Source organism: Strix uralensis, chromosome 4 (genome assembly GCF_047716275.1).
Source record: "Strix uralensis isolate ZFMK-TIS-50842 chromosome 4, bStrUra1, whole genome shotgun sequence".
Lineage (NCBI taxonomy): Eukaryota > Metazoa > Chordata > Aves > Strigiformes > Strigidae > Strix > Strix uralensis.
The window spans coordinates 113,735,694-113,749,780 of record NC_133975.1 but is presented as its reverse complement, the minus strand read 5'-3'; the positions used below and the strand labels follow the sequence as shown (position 1 = coordinate 113,749,780).

The 14,087-nt window shown below is 42.3% G+C and overlaps 1 protein-coding gene across 13 annotated transcripts in view; it reads left to right on the top strand.

Annotated features, from left to right (window-relative positions):
• FOXN3 (forkhead box N3) overlaps positions 1–7,700 on the top strand; it is a 218,092-nt gene extending 210,392 nt beyond the window's left edge. For all 13 annotated transcript variants that reach the window (XM_074868571.1, XM_074868577.1, XM_074868576.1 and 10 more), the window contains one exon: positions 306–7,700. In XM_074868571.1, the coding sequence (XP_074724672.1) occupies positions 306–855 (550 nt within the window). In that variant the 3' untranslated portion in view covers positions 856–7,700. The remainder of the gene's footprint in view (positions 1–305) is intronic.
• Positions 7,701–14,087: the final 6,387 nt, after the last annotated feature.

Below are 14,087 nucleotides of genomic sequence, written 5' to 3'. Positions count from 1 at the left end.
CTTTTTAATTTTTTTAGAAGTGTAAACTATTAGTTGAAACGTAAATCAGGAGTGTTCAGACATCATTTATTTGTAACCATCCCCTACTTGGTCCTGCCTCTTGTGCTGTCATGTGTCTTTTGGCTTGTTTTATGTGTTGAATCCAATCCACAAGCAATTTGAGTCAGGCTTTGAAGCCAGCTTGCATGGACATCACTTCGATAGTCATAATTTTGGATTATCTGTCAGTTGGCTTTATCATCTTTTGCACTGAAGCAGGATCACATCTCTGTGGCTTCTAAGACTGCTTTAATTTGTTTTTACAGGAATGGAATAACAAACTGCCGGATGCGGACAGAAAGCGAACAGTCCTGTGGCTCTCCAGTTGTTAGCGGTGACCCAAAGGAGGATCACAACTACAGCAGTGCCAAATCTTCCAACCACAGGAGCACATCACCTGCTAGTGACTCCATTTCCTCTTCCTCTGCTGACGACCAGTATGAATTTGCAACTAAAGGTAGCCAAGACAGCAGTGAAGGAAGTGAAGTTAGCTTCCAGAGCCATGAGAGCCATAGTGAAACAGAAGAGGAGGACAAAAAGCAAAATCGGAAGGAGACCAAGGATTCTTTAGCTGACAGTGGGTATGCATCCCAGCACAAGAAAAGGCAACATTTAATGAAGGCGAAAAAAGTACCAAGTGACACACTGCCTCTTAAAAAGAGACGTACAGAAAAGCCCCCTGAGAGTGACGATGAGGAGATGAAAGAAGCAGCAGGATCGCTCCTGCATTTAGCAGGAATTCGATCCTGTTTGAACAACATCACCAATCGGACGGCAAAGGGGCAGAAAGAGCAAAAGGAAACCACAAAAAATTAGAACAAATCAATGATTTGTTTGAACTTACAAAGTTTTGTTTCAGCACGTCAGGTGAATTCTAATGATTTGTGGCAATATCAGCAATTTTTTCCTTTTTTGTTTTTCTTTCTATTTGTTTTTCGTTTGTTTCTTTCTTTTTTTTTTTATTTTTTTGGACCCTTAAGATTTTTATTTTTAAAGGAGATTGAAGCCATAGAACTCATACTGACACTCAGCTAATTTACAAAAGCTTTTCATTACCTGAAGACAAAAAGTTAACAAAAAAAAAAAGCCAAAATCGCCATTGCTTTCTCCAGCTTGTCAAAAATGCATGGTTGAATACGCAGTGACATCAACATTAATGTGATGGGAGTAAAATTGGGCTCTTGGAAATCCCTCTTATACTAGAAGAGCTGTGCATAATTTAGTAATCATTCAGGCCTGGCCCTTAAGAATTTTTTTTAATGGCCTTACGATTGGGTTAGAAGTGAATGTGAATAAAGAGATTTGGGGGAAGGAGGAGGCGCGTACTTCTCAACACCAAACCAAGAACCATCTAGTGGCACTTGGATACGTTGTGCCATAGAAGTCTTTGGACAGCCACTGGTGGCAGCTGCGCAAACCGTAATGCACTTTTAGTGCTTCACGTACTATATGTGGCTCATAATGTGAAGATTGATAACTTTAAGTTTGGGGAAATTTGAACTATGTATGCAATGGGTTTCAGTGAAATAACGAGAAGAAATGGGAGGGGGGAGGTCACTGTTAGTAGCATCGTTAATCATTGAATTCTGTCTTCTATATTAAATTAAAAGAATGTTCAAAAAGCCATAAGCCCGAAGATTGGCACTGCGTGCAAAAAATAATAGTAATAGGGAAAAACACACTATGTCTTCTAAACTGCCTGAGTGAAAAGCAATCAAGTCTAAGAATATCACAGTAGATATTAAGGAAGGAAATACATCAGAATCTTTTTCTGTGGATCAAATCCTTGATCTAACTGGGGAAACAAAGCTACAAAACCTGCCATTAGTAGTATTCTGTATTTAAAAATAAAAGGAAAGGATATTGGTGAACAGTAAAATTCAGAAGTTCAGTAACAGATCTCCTACACTGCCCTCAGAAATGAGTGTGCAGTTACTGTCAGTCAGGATTCATCTGTGCAAAAATGACAACAGATTTCCAGATTCAACCAGCGTAGCCAGCAGAAGAAATTTGATCCACATTGCATGGATTCCTTTTGGGAGGGGGGGGGAATACAAAAAGCAAACAATTTTTTTTATTCAAAGATGACAAAGTTCTTGTAAGGTAAATAATGTATTTAGCATGAAGCATGAATTATTTTCATATAAATATAGAAAATAGAGAAAAAGGCTATGCCTCTAATTTTTAAGCCCTTAGGCTTAGAGTTTGTTTTTTTGGGTTTTATTTTTTGTTTGTTTTGTTTTTGTTTTGGTTCTTTTTTTGTTGTTGTTGGGGTTTTTTTGAAGCAGGTGTTTAAGGTTTAACCTTCTTCAGGGACAAACACTGACTGTTGGGGAACTTACTCTGCAATATTAAAAAATAAAATCTTCATGCTCTGGTAGGGCTTGGATGGTTGAATTATACTGCCTTGTCTGCACATTCAGCCCCCCTCTCCCTACTTCTGTTTAAAAAAAGAAAAAAAAAAAAAAAGAAAAAAAAGTAAAAGTGTGTCCTTTCTTCGTCTGTACATGTGTAACATGACGCAATAATCTGAGGGCAAATTTAGTAGTGAGTGTGTATGACAGAATCAAGAGAATAATGGGAGGTTAATTGAGGAAAACTCTCTGATTTGATTCAGGAATAAGTAGACAAGAAAATAGCTTTGCTAATTTGCCATGAGAAAATTAAGTTAGTAAAGAGCCTTACTGAGGTGTCCAGAGAAAAAACAGTGTTACAGAGAGTGTGATTCAGGTATACTGCTACTCTCCTGGTAATGACAACTATTAGATTGGAGATCCCTACAGCAGAGGGAAGCTGTGAAATAAATAAGTCTCTCTCACCTGGATTCATGAATTTGGCATGAAAAATTCTACACTTAGAATATACTAGAGGCAAGAAGAAAACCCAGGAACCAACCACTTAACAGAACAAAATGGTCTGTTTCTTAAAAAGAATATAGGTTATATTTATCCCTAACAACTGTCTCAGGCAGAAGTTTCACCAGATGGATCTAGTTTATGAAGAGTGAGTTAGAGAAGGGTTTGACTTCCCACTCAGTGGAGTGAACTAAAAATTGCATTTGGAGATGCGCGTGATGTGTGTTCATTTCGGAAGTGGAAGGACTGAAGGGCAGGCTGGTCTGGACCTGTTTCTGTGCTCCGCAAGCATTTTGTCCTGTAAAGACAGGGCTGCACTGGGGGCAGCATAGCAAAATGGCGCCTCTCCTCCCATCTCACCCACCTCTCCTCCCATCTCACCCAGCATGTCCTGGGATCCAGGAGCTGCCTGAGAGCTGCTGGAGCCCAGCACAACTGCCAGCGGTGCAGATAAGGAGGGAGAGAGCCAAGGGTGATGCAAGGAACAGCTCTGTGTTCCCCTCAGTTTGCTGGGGCCGATGCGTGCAGGGTTGATTCCCAGATAAGTTGGGAGTACATGGATACTAACTTTTGTTGGCTGCCTGCAGCCCTTAAGATAAAGTTGGGGAAGCCAGGAATGACCAGTCCCTTCGCTGGGTAGCACAGAGATGAACGAGCCATAGCTTTTCTCTTGCGTGACTGGACTGGGGTAATTGGCTTCATCCCAGATCCATGCTCCCTACAGCCAGAGTCGGCAGGCAGTGAACCGTGCAACCCTTGCACAAGAAAACTTGGTACTTCATCTTTTTACGGACTTTGGGGAGAGTCATTTAAAACATAAAATACTACAGTATCAATTTACCACCACCTTTGCTCATTAATGCGTAGTTGTACCAACTCGGGAGTGGTTTAATATTTATCAAAAAGCAACGTTGAAAAGTCAAATTTAGTGGCAGAAAATACACTCAAACCATGGCTCAGCCATCTCTGTCCTCCAGAGAAACTGATGTGGTTGTGTGCCAGTGGCCAGATTCTGTCCACAGTCACGACACTAATTCCAGAGCAGCTTCACTGGTTGCAGTGTGTCAGTGCAAATGAGATCAGTTTCTGCTGAACAAGTACCATTCATTAATGTGGACTCTTGGTGGCTAAATATATAATTACCACTAGTATTACCTTAGAAAACAGTCATTTTGCATAAATATCTAATTAGGCAGGTTATCTTTATATTTTTATATATATATATATAAATATAATCTATCTAAGACTTCAAGAACTCCTTTATATACTTGCTGGTAAACCTAAAATGTTGGCAAGCATCTATTTTCATGTACAATTTGTTGCTCCTAGTCTGATCTGCTAAGGAGGTATTATTCAGTAGGAGTTTACAAAGTTATGTTCAGGAACCAGCAGTTTGTCTGACAGCTAATGCTATCAAGAGATCATTTCTGGAGTTTAAAAACAACTTGTCCTTATTGACCCTTACTCTTGACTATTGATGAGAAGAAGTACATAATTTGGATTTATATAAAATATTTAGGAGCCACCTTTTAAACCATTTTTGTGCCTGGCTGACAATGGCAACTTTGTCAGAACTGGTTCTATTCCATCAGAGTTTTTAATAAGAATTGAGACCAACTTGTTTTCCAATCCAGTTATCTCTGCTTTGACTGAATCATGTCAAAACAGAGTGGTAATTGCACTGTATTACGAACTCTCTCACTTGCCAGACATGAAGTGGTTTGGTTTTGCTTGTTTGCTTTCCTTACTAAGCCATTTTGGGGTGAGAAGTCATCAAATCTCTAACTTTCCATTTTCCTCACTCTATCAGTATTGCCAAATTAGCCTTTCTCCAAGACAGGTGTGGGCTAGGGGAATCCCAGTAGGTCAGCAAGCATTCAGTGGCGAGTTTCACATAGGTGTGAATTGTGAGGGTCACTGGACTTCACGGCGGGTTCCTTTGGACTATGCCTTTTGCAGCAAGAAGCTCTTGCAGGTCAGAGCTATTGCCACAAGCAGATTCCACCAGCGTCTGCAGGGAGGTGAAATCTGCTGGTCATGCTTGTGTTCTGCAAGCCATTGGATGCCCTACTGCATTTTGATGCAGATTTTGCCTGCATTTAAAAATTCAAGCACAGGTCTTGAACAGCTTTAATGTATAACCCCTTAGCTGTTTCTGAAAGCAGTCTGATTCTGATCTCCCGGCAAAACCAGCAGTAGTTCTACCAAGATCACAGGGTTTTACAGCTGAAAAGCCTGGTGTAGGAGTGAGGAGGTGTGCCATGTGGGCCTAGAGAACTGTCCTGTGACTGTGTTCTCTTCTCTCTGGCAATTCAGTTGAGGACCATGTTCTGGCTCCTCTCTTACCTTAAGGGGAGAAGGGAATCCCAGGGGAGGTGCATCGGCTCCCAGTGTTCGACCGAATTACTGTCTACCTTTGGAAGAGATACAGAGAAACTGAGGGCTGCATTCTTCACTGGAGTGAGGTAGAGTTACATCAACATACTTTAGCAGAGAATAAAATCCTAAATTGTACCAGATGGCAGCAGGGATAAAATGACCAAAATAGCACTTTGTCCCGGTTTCTCGGTAGCTTTCACTGAGATTTTGGCTCCCAAATCATCTAAAGTTGTAAAAAGGAGCAATCTGAGATTTTCTAGAACCTGAAGGTGTCTGAGCTGCTTTGCAGTCAGTGGAACTATAGACACCCACGTGCTCCTGGAAATCTACCATTTCACTATTACCATTTTTCCTCAAATCTGGCCCTAGGCATTTTTTAAAACATTACTCTCCTGTGCTCCAGGATCCGAATAAAACTATTGAAGGAATGCATTTCCAATTGCAGATGTAATGCAATTTACTTCACTTCATGGAGAATGCAAACCCAGCTCCTTCGGGTATGTCACCACTGCCTGAATAGCTCATTGGCATATTTTACAGGAAATATTTTGAAACATTTTCTTGACTTTGCCACCAAAAGAGCATTTGAACCATACGTCCTCCTGATTGTAACAGAATATCAGTGTTGACCGTCTGACCAGTTAAGTTTTAGTAGTGTTCTTCACAGCCCTCCAGTAATATATCAAACACTGTTATGCACATAATGCAGCACTGTGATCTAATTTAAATAATACTTTTTTATTATTTATACTACTCTATGTAATATACATCAACACTTTGCTATATAACCTAAGTGATAACCCTCTTCTTAGTTATCTGCCAAACTTTGAATTTCTGTTTGGTTTATATTGCAGTTAGCACAGTTACCAAGTTGTAATGACGTCTCTTCCTTTGAAATGGGATGTGTAAGTCAAACTATACATTTTGTGTGTTTCTGTTTTGAGCTGGAGTTTATAAGGATTTACACACAACATTCAGTGTTCTGTATAAATCTGCATACATTTGTGAATTCATCTGTTAATCCCCTTTTATTTAGAAAGTATTAATTGATGGTGGTTTATTAGGGGTTTTTATTTTTGCATTTTTATTTTTAGTACTGGTTATTCTTGAACTAAGCAGAGACTTGTCAGCTGGGTTGCTTTATCTTTGATCTTGTACACAACCTTATAATTCTTCCACAGTTCAGCAAACAAGTACTAGCTTCACTGACCAAAAAAAAAAAGTCTCAAACTAATGTGTCTATGGTGCTGTATTTTGCTGGTGTACATTTAAAACCAGAAATGATTTAAAGGTCACTTTTGAGTTGTTCTAATAAGTAGCCTTTCCTGGTTTGGGGAGTTTGGATTTTGTTTTGTTTTAGCATTGAAACAAGGTATATTTATCTGAAGCTATATAATGGTTTTTCTACTGTATCACATTTCCTTTTGCAAAGAGGGGGAAATTGACCTGATGTAACATCTTTTCACAGTCAATGGAAGGGGGTTTTGTTTCACTTTTTTATTTTCAGTGGATTTTGTTGGGCTTTGGATCAGGCCAGCAGTTATGAGAGCTCATCATCTGAGGGTTTAAGGGATAAATGACAACTTGTGCTGGCCCTCAGTGCTAGAAGGGATTTTACTGGATGCTAAAATTACGTGCTGGATTCTGGGATGGCTGATCACCTAGAATGGGAATCTTTTTCATTTGTTTACTCTGGCCTGAAATCCCAAGACTTTCTTTTTTCATTCAGATGACATTGAACTTGAGTACATTTTTAAGTTACTAGAGCATTGTACTAGTGTATGAGTATGTGTGTGGGACAACAATTGAAAGTCATACCTGTATTTGATAACCAGTTCCATGCCTGCATCATTCACACTCACTACTTAAAACTGCCATAATGTATAATGTTGGGGGGAATGATTTGTGTGTGTATGAAAAGCATTATGGACTTGTACTTTTTTTTATACTCTGATCTGTAATTTCTGAAATATTTTGTTTTACAGAAAAAAGTGATAAAGCAATCAAAAGACCAAGAGGTTTAGTATCAATGCTTAAGGGTCACAGGACCTTAACTGGCCAATAAGTTAATTTAGTACAGTGATAAGCCAATTTTTTTCCTGTACTTGGCATCTGAAACTGCCAATTTCATCAATATTAAAATACGAACTGTGATGGGGAATGAACAGTGATGTTAAGTTGTATTTGTGTTTACCTAAATGAGCAGTCCGAAGGCAAGTGCAATCAGCTGATCTTTAGGAAATATAAAAATGTTGATTTAGAGGCATACTTGCATTTTACATTTTCTTGATGTGTAATCATATTGCCAAAGACAAACTATTTCATCAATTATTATTGTAAATAACACTTTCCCAAAACCTACCATAAAGTTTCTGTGATGTATTGTCTTCCAGTTGCAATAAAAATTACTGAGTTGCATCAATTGAACAGTTGTAGTTGTGTGAATATTGGCTTCAAAATATGCCCAGATGTTAAGGAGGAACAACGGTGATTTTTTTACAAATTCCATCATTATTAAATAGTTCTAGCCTTCATGGGATGTTACCTGTATTTTCACTGAAGTAGGTACCGGCTCCTGTTAATTTGCTATCATGTGCAAATAGCTAGACATACTAAATTGGTGTTAAGTTAGGGCCTGATCTTCCTTTCTCATCAGTTTTGTAGTCTGGAAACAAAGCTGCTTTCACTGGGAATTGTATCTTCTTTTAAAAATTAGCAACAATCAAAAGAGATTCAGTAATAAGACATGTCTAACAGTATATATATAACATCCTGAAAAACATTGCTTTCTAATCTTTTCATCAACCCTCCCCAAGCTTTATTCTGGTTTCTGTAGCACCAGGACTCCTTAATTCTTTTGCCATGTTACTCCTTTACCTTGCAGCATGAAAGGACTGTTTGCAGGAGGAAATCCTGTAGAGCCAAGAGCTTCAAAGCTAGTTGCCTCAACTGACTCAATTGGTAACCACCTAGGAGGTATCCTGCTCTTCAAATACTTGGAGCCTCCCCTGGTCACCTTGGGCTGCTGCAGGAATCAGTAACGCTCTTTGTTCACCAGTGCTAAAAACTAGCCCATTCAGTGCCTCTGTAGATCCAGCAATCCAACCTAAGTTTAGCGTTGTCGAAGAGAGTGCAAAAGTCATCTCTTCAGAGCGTGAATAATAGAGGTTATAAAAAAATTGTAGTTGCCTCATAGCTTTCTCCAATTAAAACTATACTGAATAGTAAAATCTTATAAATAAAATCATTCCCCAGCCACTGTGGTTTGAAAGTGCTCTGTGAACAGCCCTATGTTAAACTTTCAAAAGGATTGAGAAGAAAAAAAGCCCCCCTTTTCTTCTGTCAAACTCCATTCTTTCCTGCATCTGGTTTGAGATGCTGCTGAAGCAGGGGAGGATGGTTTCCCAGTGTAAGGAGAATGTGTGGCTGCTGAAGCTGGCATGCCAGCTGACCTGGAGCTATAAAAGTGTTGCCCTCACTTGTCTCGATGCCATCTTGAGCAGTTGGTAGTGGAGACCATCGTAGTAGGCATCTGAGGGACAAGATAGATGTAAACAGGTCCTGAGGGGAGTGGGGCAGAAATAAACAAGTGTCTGAGATACACACAAAAGAGCCCCAATATCTGACCAGGCAATTGATACTTCGATGTATTGCCTGAAAAAGTTTCAGTTTGTAACCTATCCTCAGCATCTGCTGCCGCTACAGTGGAACAAAGAGAGAAAAAAAATCTCGGCCAAGGAGACAAGATGAGAAGAGACTCGTGAGAAGGAAAAAACACTTAACTGTGCTCTGGACCATCTTCCTCTAATGGATCCCCCCCTCCCATCTGCTGCCAGTTAAGCAAGTATCGTGCAGCACAGTCTGTGGATGGATCCTTAGCGACATGTAGAGGAGCAGGGAGACCCGCAGACTCCACAGAAAGTGTTTTAGCCTTTATACACAAGCCAGCAAGCTTGCCAAGAGACTGGTCTCAGGCTTGTTTCAGCGTAGGGCATTACATGAGGCCCTTAAACCGTTCAGATCAGGCACGCTATTTGAGATCTGTTGAATCCCAGTTGTGCTACAGGCTTTTTTTGCAATCTTGCAATTTGGCTGTCATGGGCAAAACAGTCTCAAGTTGTGAGTTTTACTTCGTTGCCAATTAACACAGACTTCTGATCACTCATCTGGGTATTTAGAAAGGACACAAACAAACAGCTACTTACATACCCCCTGTCCTACCTTCTCTCCAGCCTCAATGATCTTTCCACCATGGGTTGTGCTCAGTTTGTCAAAATGCCTCTGGCAAGCCATTGGGCAGCGTGAGCAGTTGAAGTGATTTACGTACCGGCTGTTTCTGCTGGTCTTGGCCTCTTGCTGGTTGTCCTGCTGCTTTGGGCATACTTGGTTCCTCCGCTGCTCTTTGTTCAGGAGCATCCCTGCTTCAGCATGGGTCCCTCAGACTGCAGTCATTTGCTCCGGGGCATTCCTGCCCTGGCATGGGTGGCCCATGAGCTGCAGTCCCTCAGGGGTGCACAGACCCCTTTTGACCTCAAGTGGGTCTCCAGCAGCCTTCCATTTGCTGCTTCCTGTATTAAGTACACCTGAGGAGGAGCACCCCCTGCTCCTCTGACTGCCCGCAGTGGTGGCGCCCAGCGGGCTGCTCCTGGTTGTTGACCTCAGCTGGCTGGAATCGGCTGTGACCAGCTCAGGGTGGCTCCTGGCCAGCTCCCAGATGGGTGGTTCTGCTGCCCCTGTGCCAAAATCTAGTCCCTCCTGGCTACCACAGCACCTCAGTCCCTCAGCTGTGGTGGTGGTGGTGGTGGTGTTTGGCCCGCTCGGGGCCTGCCCTGGCCCTGACAAACCCAGGGAGCAGGTGCCATGGCTGTGCTCTGGGATGGAGCCCCTGGGGGCTGCACGGGGCAAAGGGGGAGCACCGGCCCACCCTCATGGCTGCAGCACCCATCCCTGGTGCAGGCACCCCCCGGGGCAGCTGCCTCTGTTCTCCCAGCCCCTTGTGCATCTCCTCTTCAGTAGTCCTCAGGTGAAGTGTGATGGCAGGGCTCCTGCCCCCCTCACCATGTGGAAATAGATGTGGTTGTGTAAGGGTGTGGTTGTGTAAGTGTGTAACACGGGGCATGTTGAGCATTTACATCACAAATTTTGGCTACAGAAGTCCAAACAGCCCAGGTAGCACAGACAGGGTGCTTCCCACCGAGACTGCAGAGCCACCGCGCGTCCCCATCCGGATGCCCCTGCAGTCTCCTCGCTGAAGTTCGGCAGCTGCACGGCCAGAGGAGCGAGGCTTGGGGGACCCAGAGAAGCCAGCAAGGCAAACCTCGCCCGGTCAGGGCACTAGCGGGAAACCCTGCGTCCCCAGGCTCACCCGGCCGGCTTGCAGGAGCAGGTACCTAGTGGGTGTCTTGAACCAAAGGGGACCACACAAAATGCCTAAGTCTGTATGGCCTCCATGTTAAATTCCTCTCTTTACACAACATCTGTTACTATGGTCTCCCCTGTAAAGAGGCTGCATTTGACCCTTCTGCTCACGCATGCAGCTGTCTGGTGGAGTTGGCTAGAAAGAAAGAAGAGATGTAAATAACGACAAAAGGCTTTGGTCTATGTACTCCAGATCCTGTATTATGCCAGGAAATGAAATAACAATGGTTTCTGTGATGTCTGCTTCTTAAATAGACATTATAAAGGAATAAATCTTCAGCTTTAACACAGTGTGATGCTTTGACTGGGCACGTTCAATCCACATAAGATAATTAAAGAGTTTTTAAACTTCATCGTAAAATACAGATGATTAACAATGGTGAGAAACTCCATGGAAAACACTCTACAGCAAACATCTGTCAGAATTAATAACAAACATACACTCTGCTTTTAATCTTATGCTGTTTGACATAATTTTGACTGCCTATAAATCTGCAGGTTTTGTTTATATTTCTATTTGTGTTAGGATTGGTTGCTGCTTTGTATTTGATCAGCAGTGCTGCTATGCACTGTGGTGTAAGAAATCAAATAATGATTGTGTATATATAGCAATCTGAGCATTACAGTGCAGGAGACTGTAAACACAAAATTTTTAAATCTCTGCTTATCATCATAAGCGATGTTCTCTCCAGGTCTTTAATGACAATCAATTTCTAGAGGCTTTTCTGAAATAACTGTCATTGAAAACAACAGCATCTTTTTTGGTAGCTTGGTCCTGAAATGCAGGATCTTCCTGCTACTGAGACACAACTCCTTGTTATCTGTCTGTTTTCAATCAGTTAGACAGTACACAAAGATAGTGCCGATATTTTTCTTCTCCTGCTTTTTAAAATGAATGTTAGTACATCAACAAATAGGAGGAAGACACTTTTGCTAGATGCACCTTGGGACTCAGAAGCTGGGCGTCAGGGACACCCTGTAACTCAGCTGCGTATTGTGGGATGACGCAGCAGATTCCTCCCGAGCCGACATTTCCATATGTACACACCCAGTCTTAAAAAACAAATGGTTTATTGGCAAAATATAATAGAAAAAGTAGGATGGGTTAGAATGACAGTGAAGAGGTTGATAACATGGCTGCTTTGCCCTTAATTCGAACAGGCAAACAGAGAGCCTTTTAAAGTAATACAGCCTGCTCTCATTCCTTTGCAGCTCAGTTTTTGCATCTCCAAACCACGGATTGGTCTGTGATGCGGGGACCTGATTTTAATCATCATCTTACATAATCTCTGCAATCATAGTATAGAGCAGTGCTGTTCAGTGATTTTAAAAATAGTTTTATTCTGCTATCAGCATACTAATTAATACACTTGCTTATTCTGACCTAGTTCATTCACAGTCTCAGTTACAGAAGCCACGCTACCTGGGGTGTAATCAAATACAACGGGCTCTGCGTATTACAGTATTGTAAGAAGCAGATCATCAATCAGGAGACACCCGGCTCCTGTTCCCGGTGGCTACCGCCTGCCACCTCCTCCTGGCACAGCAGCGGGGAGGAGCCGTGCCTGCAGCGAGATCTAGCTGGTGATCCACCACGCACAAAAAAAAAAAAAAAAAAAAAAAAAAATGGATTTGGGGAATATTATCTAAAAGGCTGCAAACAGCATTCAGTCAGCCATTTTGAACTGCTGAGCTTTGCAAGCAAGGTAGGGGGGAAGGGAAGGGAAAGGAAAGCTCCTGCTGGTTGCCGAGGAGGAAAAAGTGATAGCATGGGAGGTTCTTGGTGCTGCCTGAGGCATCCAGGAGCCACAGGGAAAGGACTGGGGGAGAAGCCCTGTCAGAAGCGAGTGCTCGGCATCTGATGTAGGAAGCCAACGTGGCTTTGTCTCTGCAAGCCCCTTTTGTTTCTGAGGTACTTCTCCCTCACGACTTTATAAAGCATTTTACCTACTCCAAAGCATCGTGGCCGCCTGTTCTGTGGCACTGCTGCCACCGTCCCAGCTCTGTGGCTGCTCCTGGCTGTCTGGAGCCCAGCTGCCTTCTGTGACTTCCTCACTCAGGTACCAAAGTTAAATGATATTAAAAAACTGCCCGGAGGGCTTTCCTGAACCTCAGTTAGGCTAAACGCCGTTACCTCCGGTGGGTTGGATGGAGACTGATGAATGCTGATGTGAGTGAGAACAAAATCACAGCCTTGAAATTATTCCACTTGTTAAATGACTTGGAAGAGAATCATCAACTGATTCCTGGGTACTGTGTCAGGATACATCTCTGCTGCTGAAAAGTCATGTCTCCATCCTCCTTTCTTCCCCACTATCCTGTTTTGCTTCATTTCAGGCAGCTGAACCATATCCTAGGTAGTGGCAGCTGGCTGCCTCAGCCAGGAAATCTGGGTACTAAGTATCATTCACCATTTTTTCTTATCTCTGTTTTTACAGCTACTTGCAAAGAGAGCCCTCTGACTTAACCCAGCGTCTGACCTCGTAGTCAGGTCTCACCTTACACAGGCATTGTGTTTGCTTTAGTAAGCTGGAGTGTAAACAAATGTGAAAACAGGGGACTGCTTAAATTCGGTGAACAAGAAGCCTAATTGCTTGGGCATTTAGTGCTCCCACGCAGAGGGTAGCTGTTTGCTTGCCCTGCTGCTTTACCACTCCCTTCAAATGAGGCTGCAGTAAAATTAATAGCCTGTGACAATGTATCTAACTGGAAGCAAATCAGTCACTTCCATCAGCATGGTAATATTATCTCCATCGACAGTGGTGTTTACAGTGACCGGAGGGATCACATGGGGACCCCAGTCTGTAGGCCAAGTCACTGCTGAAGAAATAAGAACTGGGCATGGCCAAGTAGCCATGAGTAGCTGGGCTTTGAAGCCTACATTGGGTGGCCTGTTTTAGGGTTAAGTGCAGTGGCAAAAAAAAATGGATTCATTATTTCCAAGAGTTGGGAGATTTTTTTTTTTTTTTAAGAAATTCATCTTGAAACAGCCAGGAAATAACTTGTGCCTGGCTGTGTTTGCAAGGTAGAATTATAATAATTTCTGGTTCAGGGTTCAGGGGCAGAAGAAGAGATTATTTGCTCAAAGGCAGGCAAAGCTTGTATCCCTTGAAGTGCCTCCAGTTGTTTATTCATGCAGACTGTAAATGACACTAAAATACATGAGGGCTCGCTATGAGGACAACTATCTGATGCAAATAGAAAGACAAAACATATTTCATTTTAGAAAGAAGACATGTTACTATGAAATACAGATTTTGAGACAAAATTAGAAGCTTGAAAGTGGCTGCCAAAGGAAAGAGTGGGCTGCCAGAAGGATTAGCCCCTCAGAATTTTTTCACTGGGGCATGGCCAGGGTTTGTCGGATGAGACTTAGCCCACTCCTAATGTTAAGGT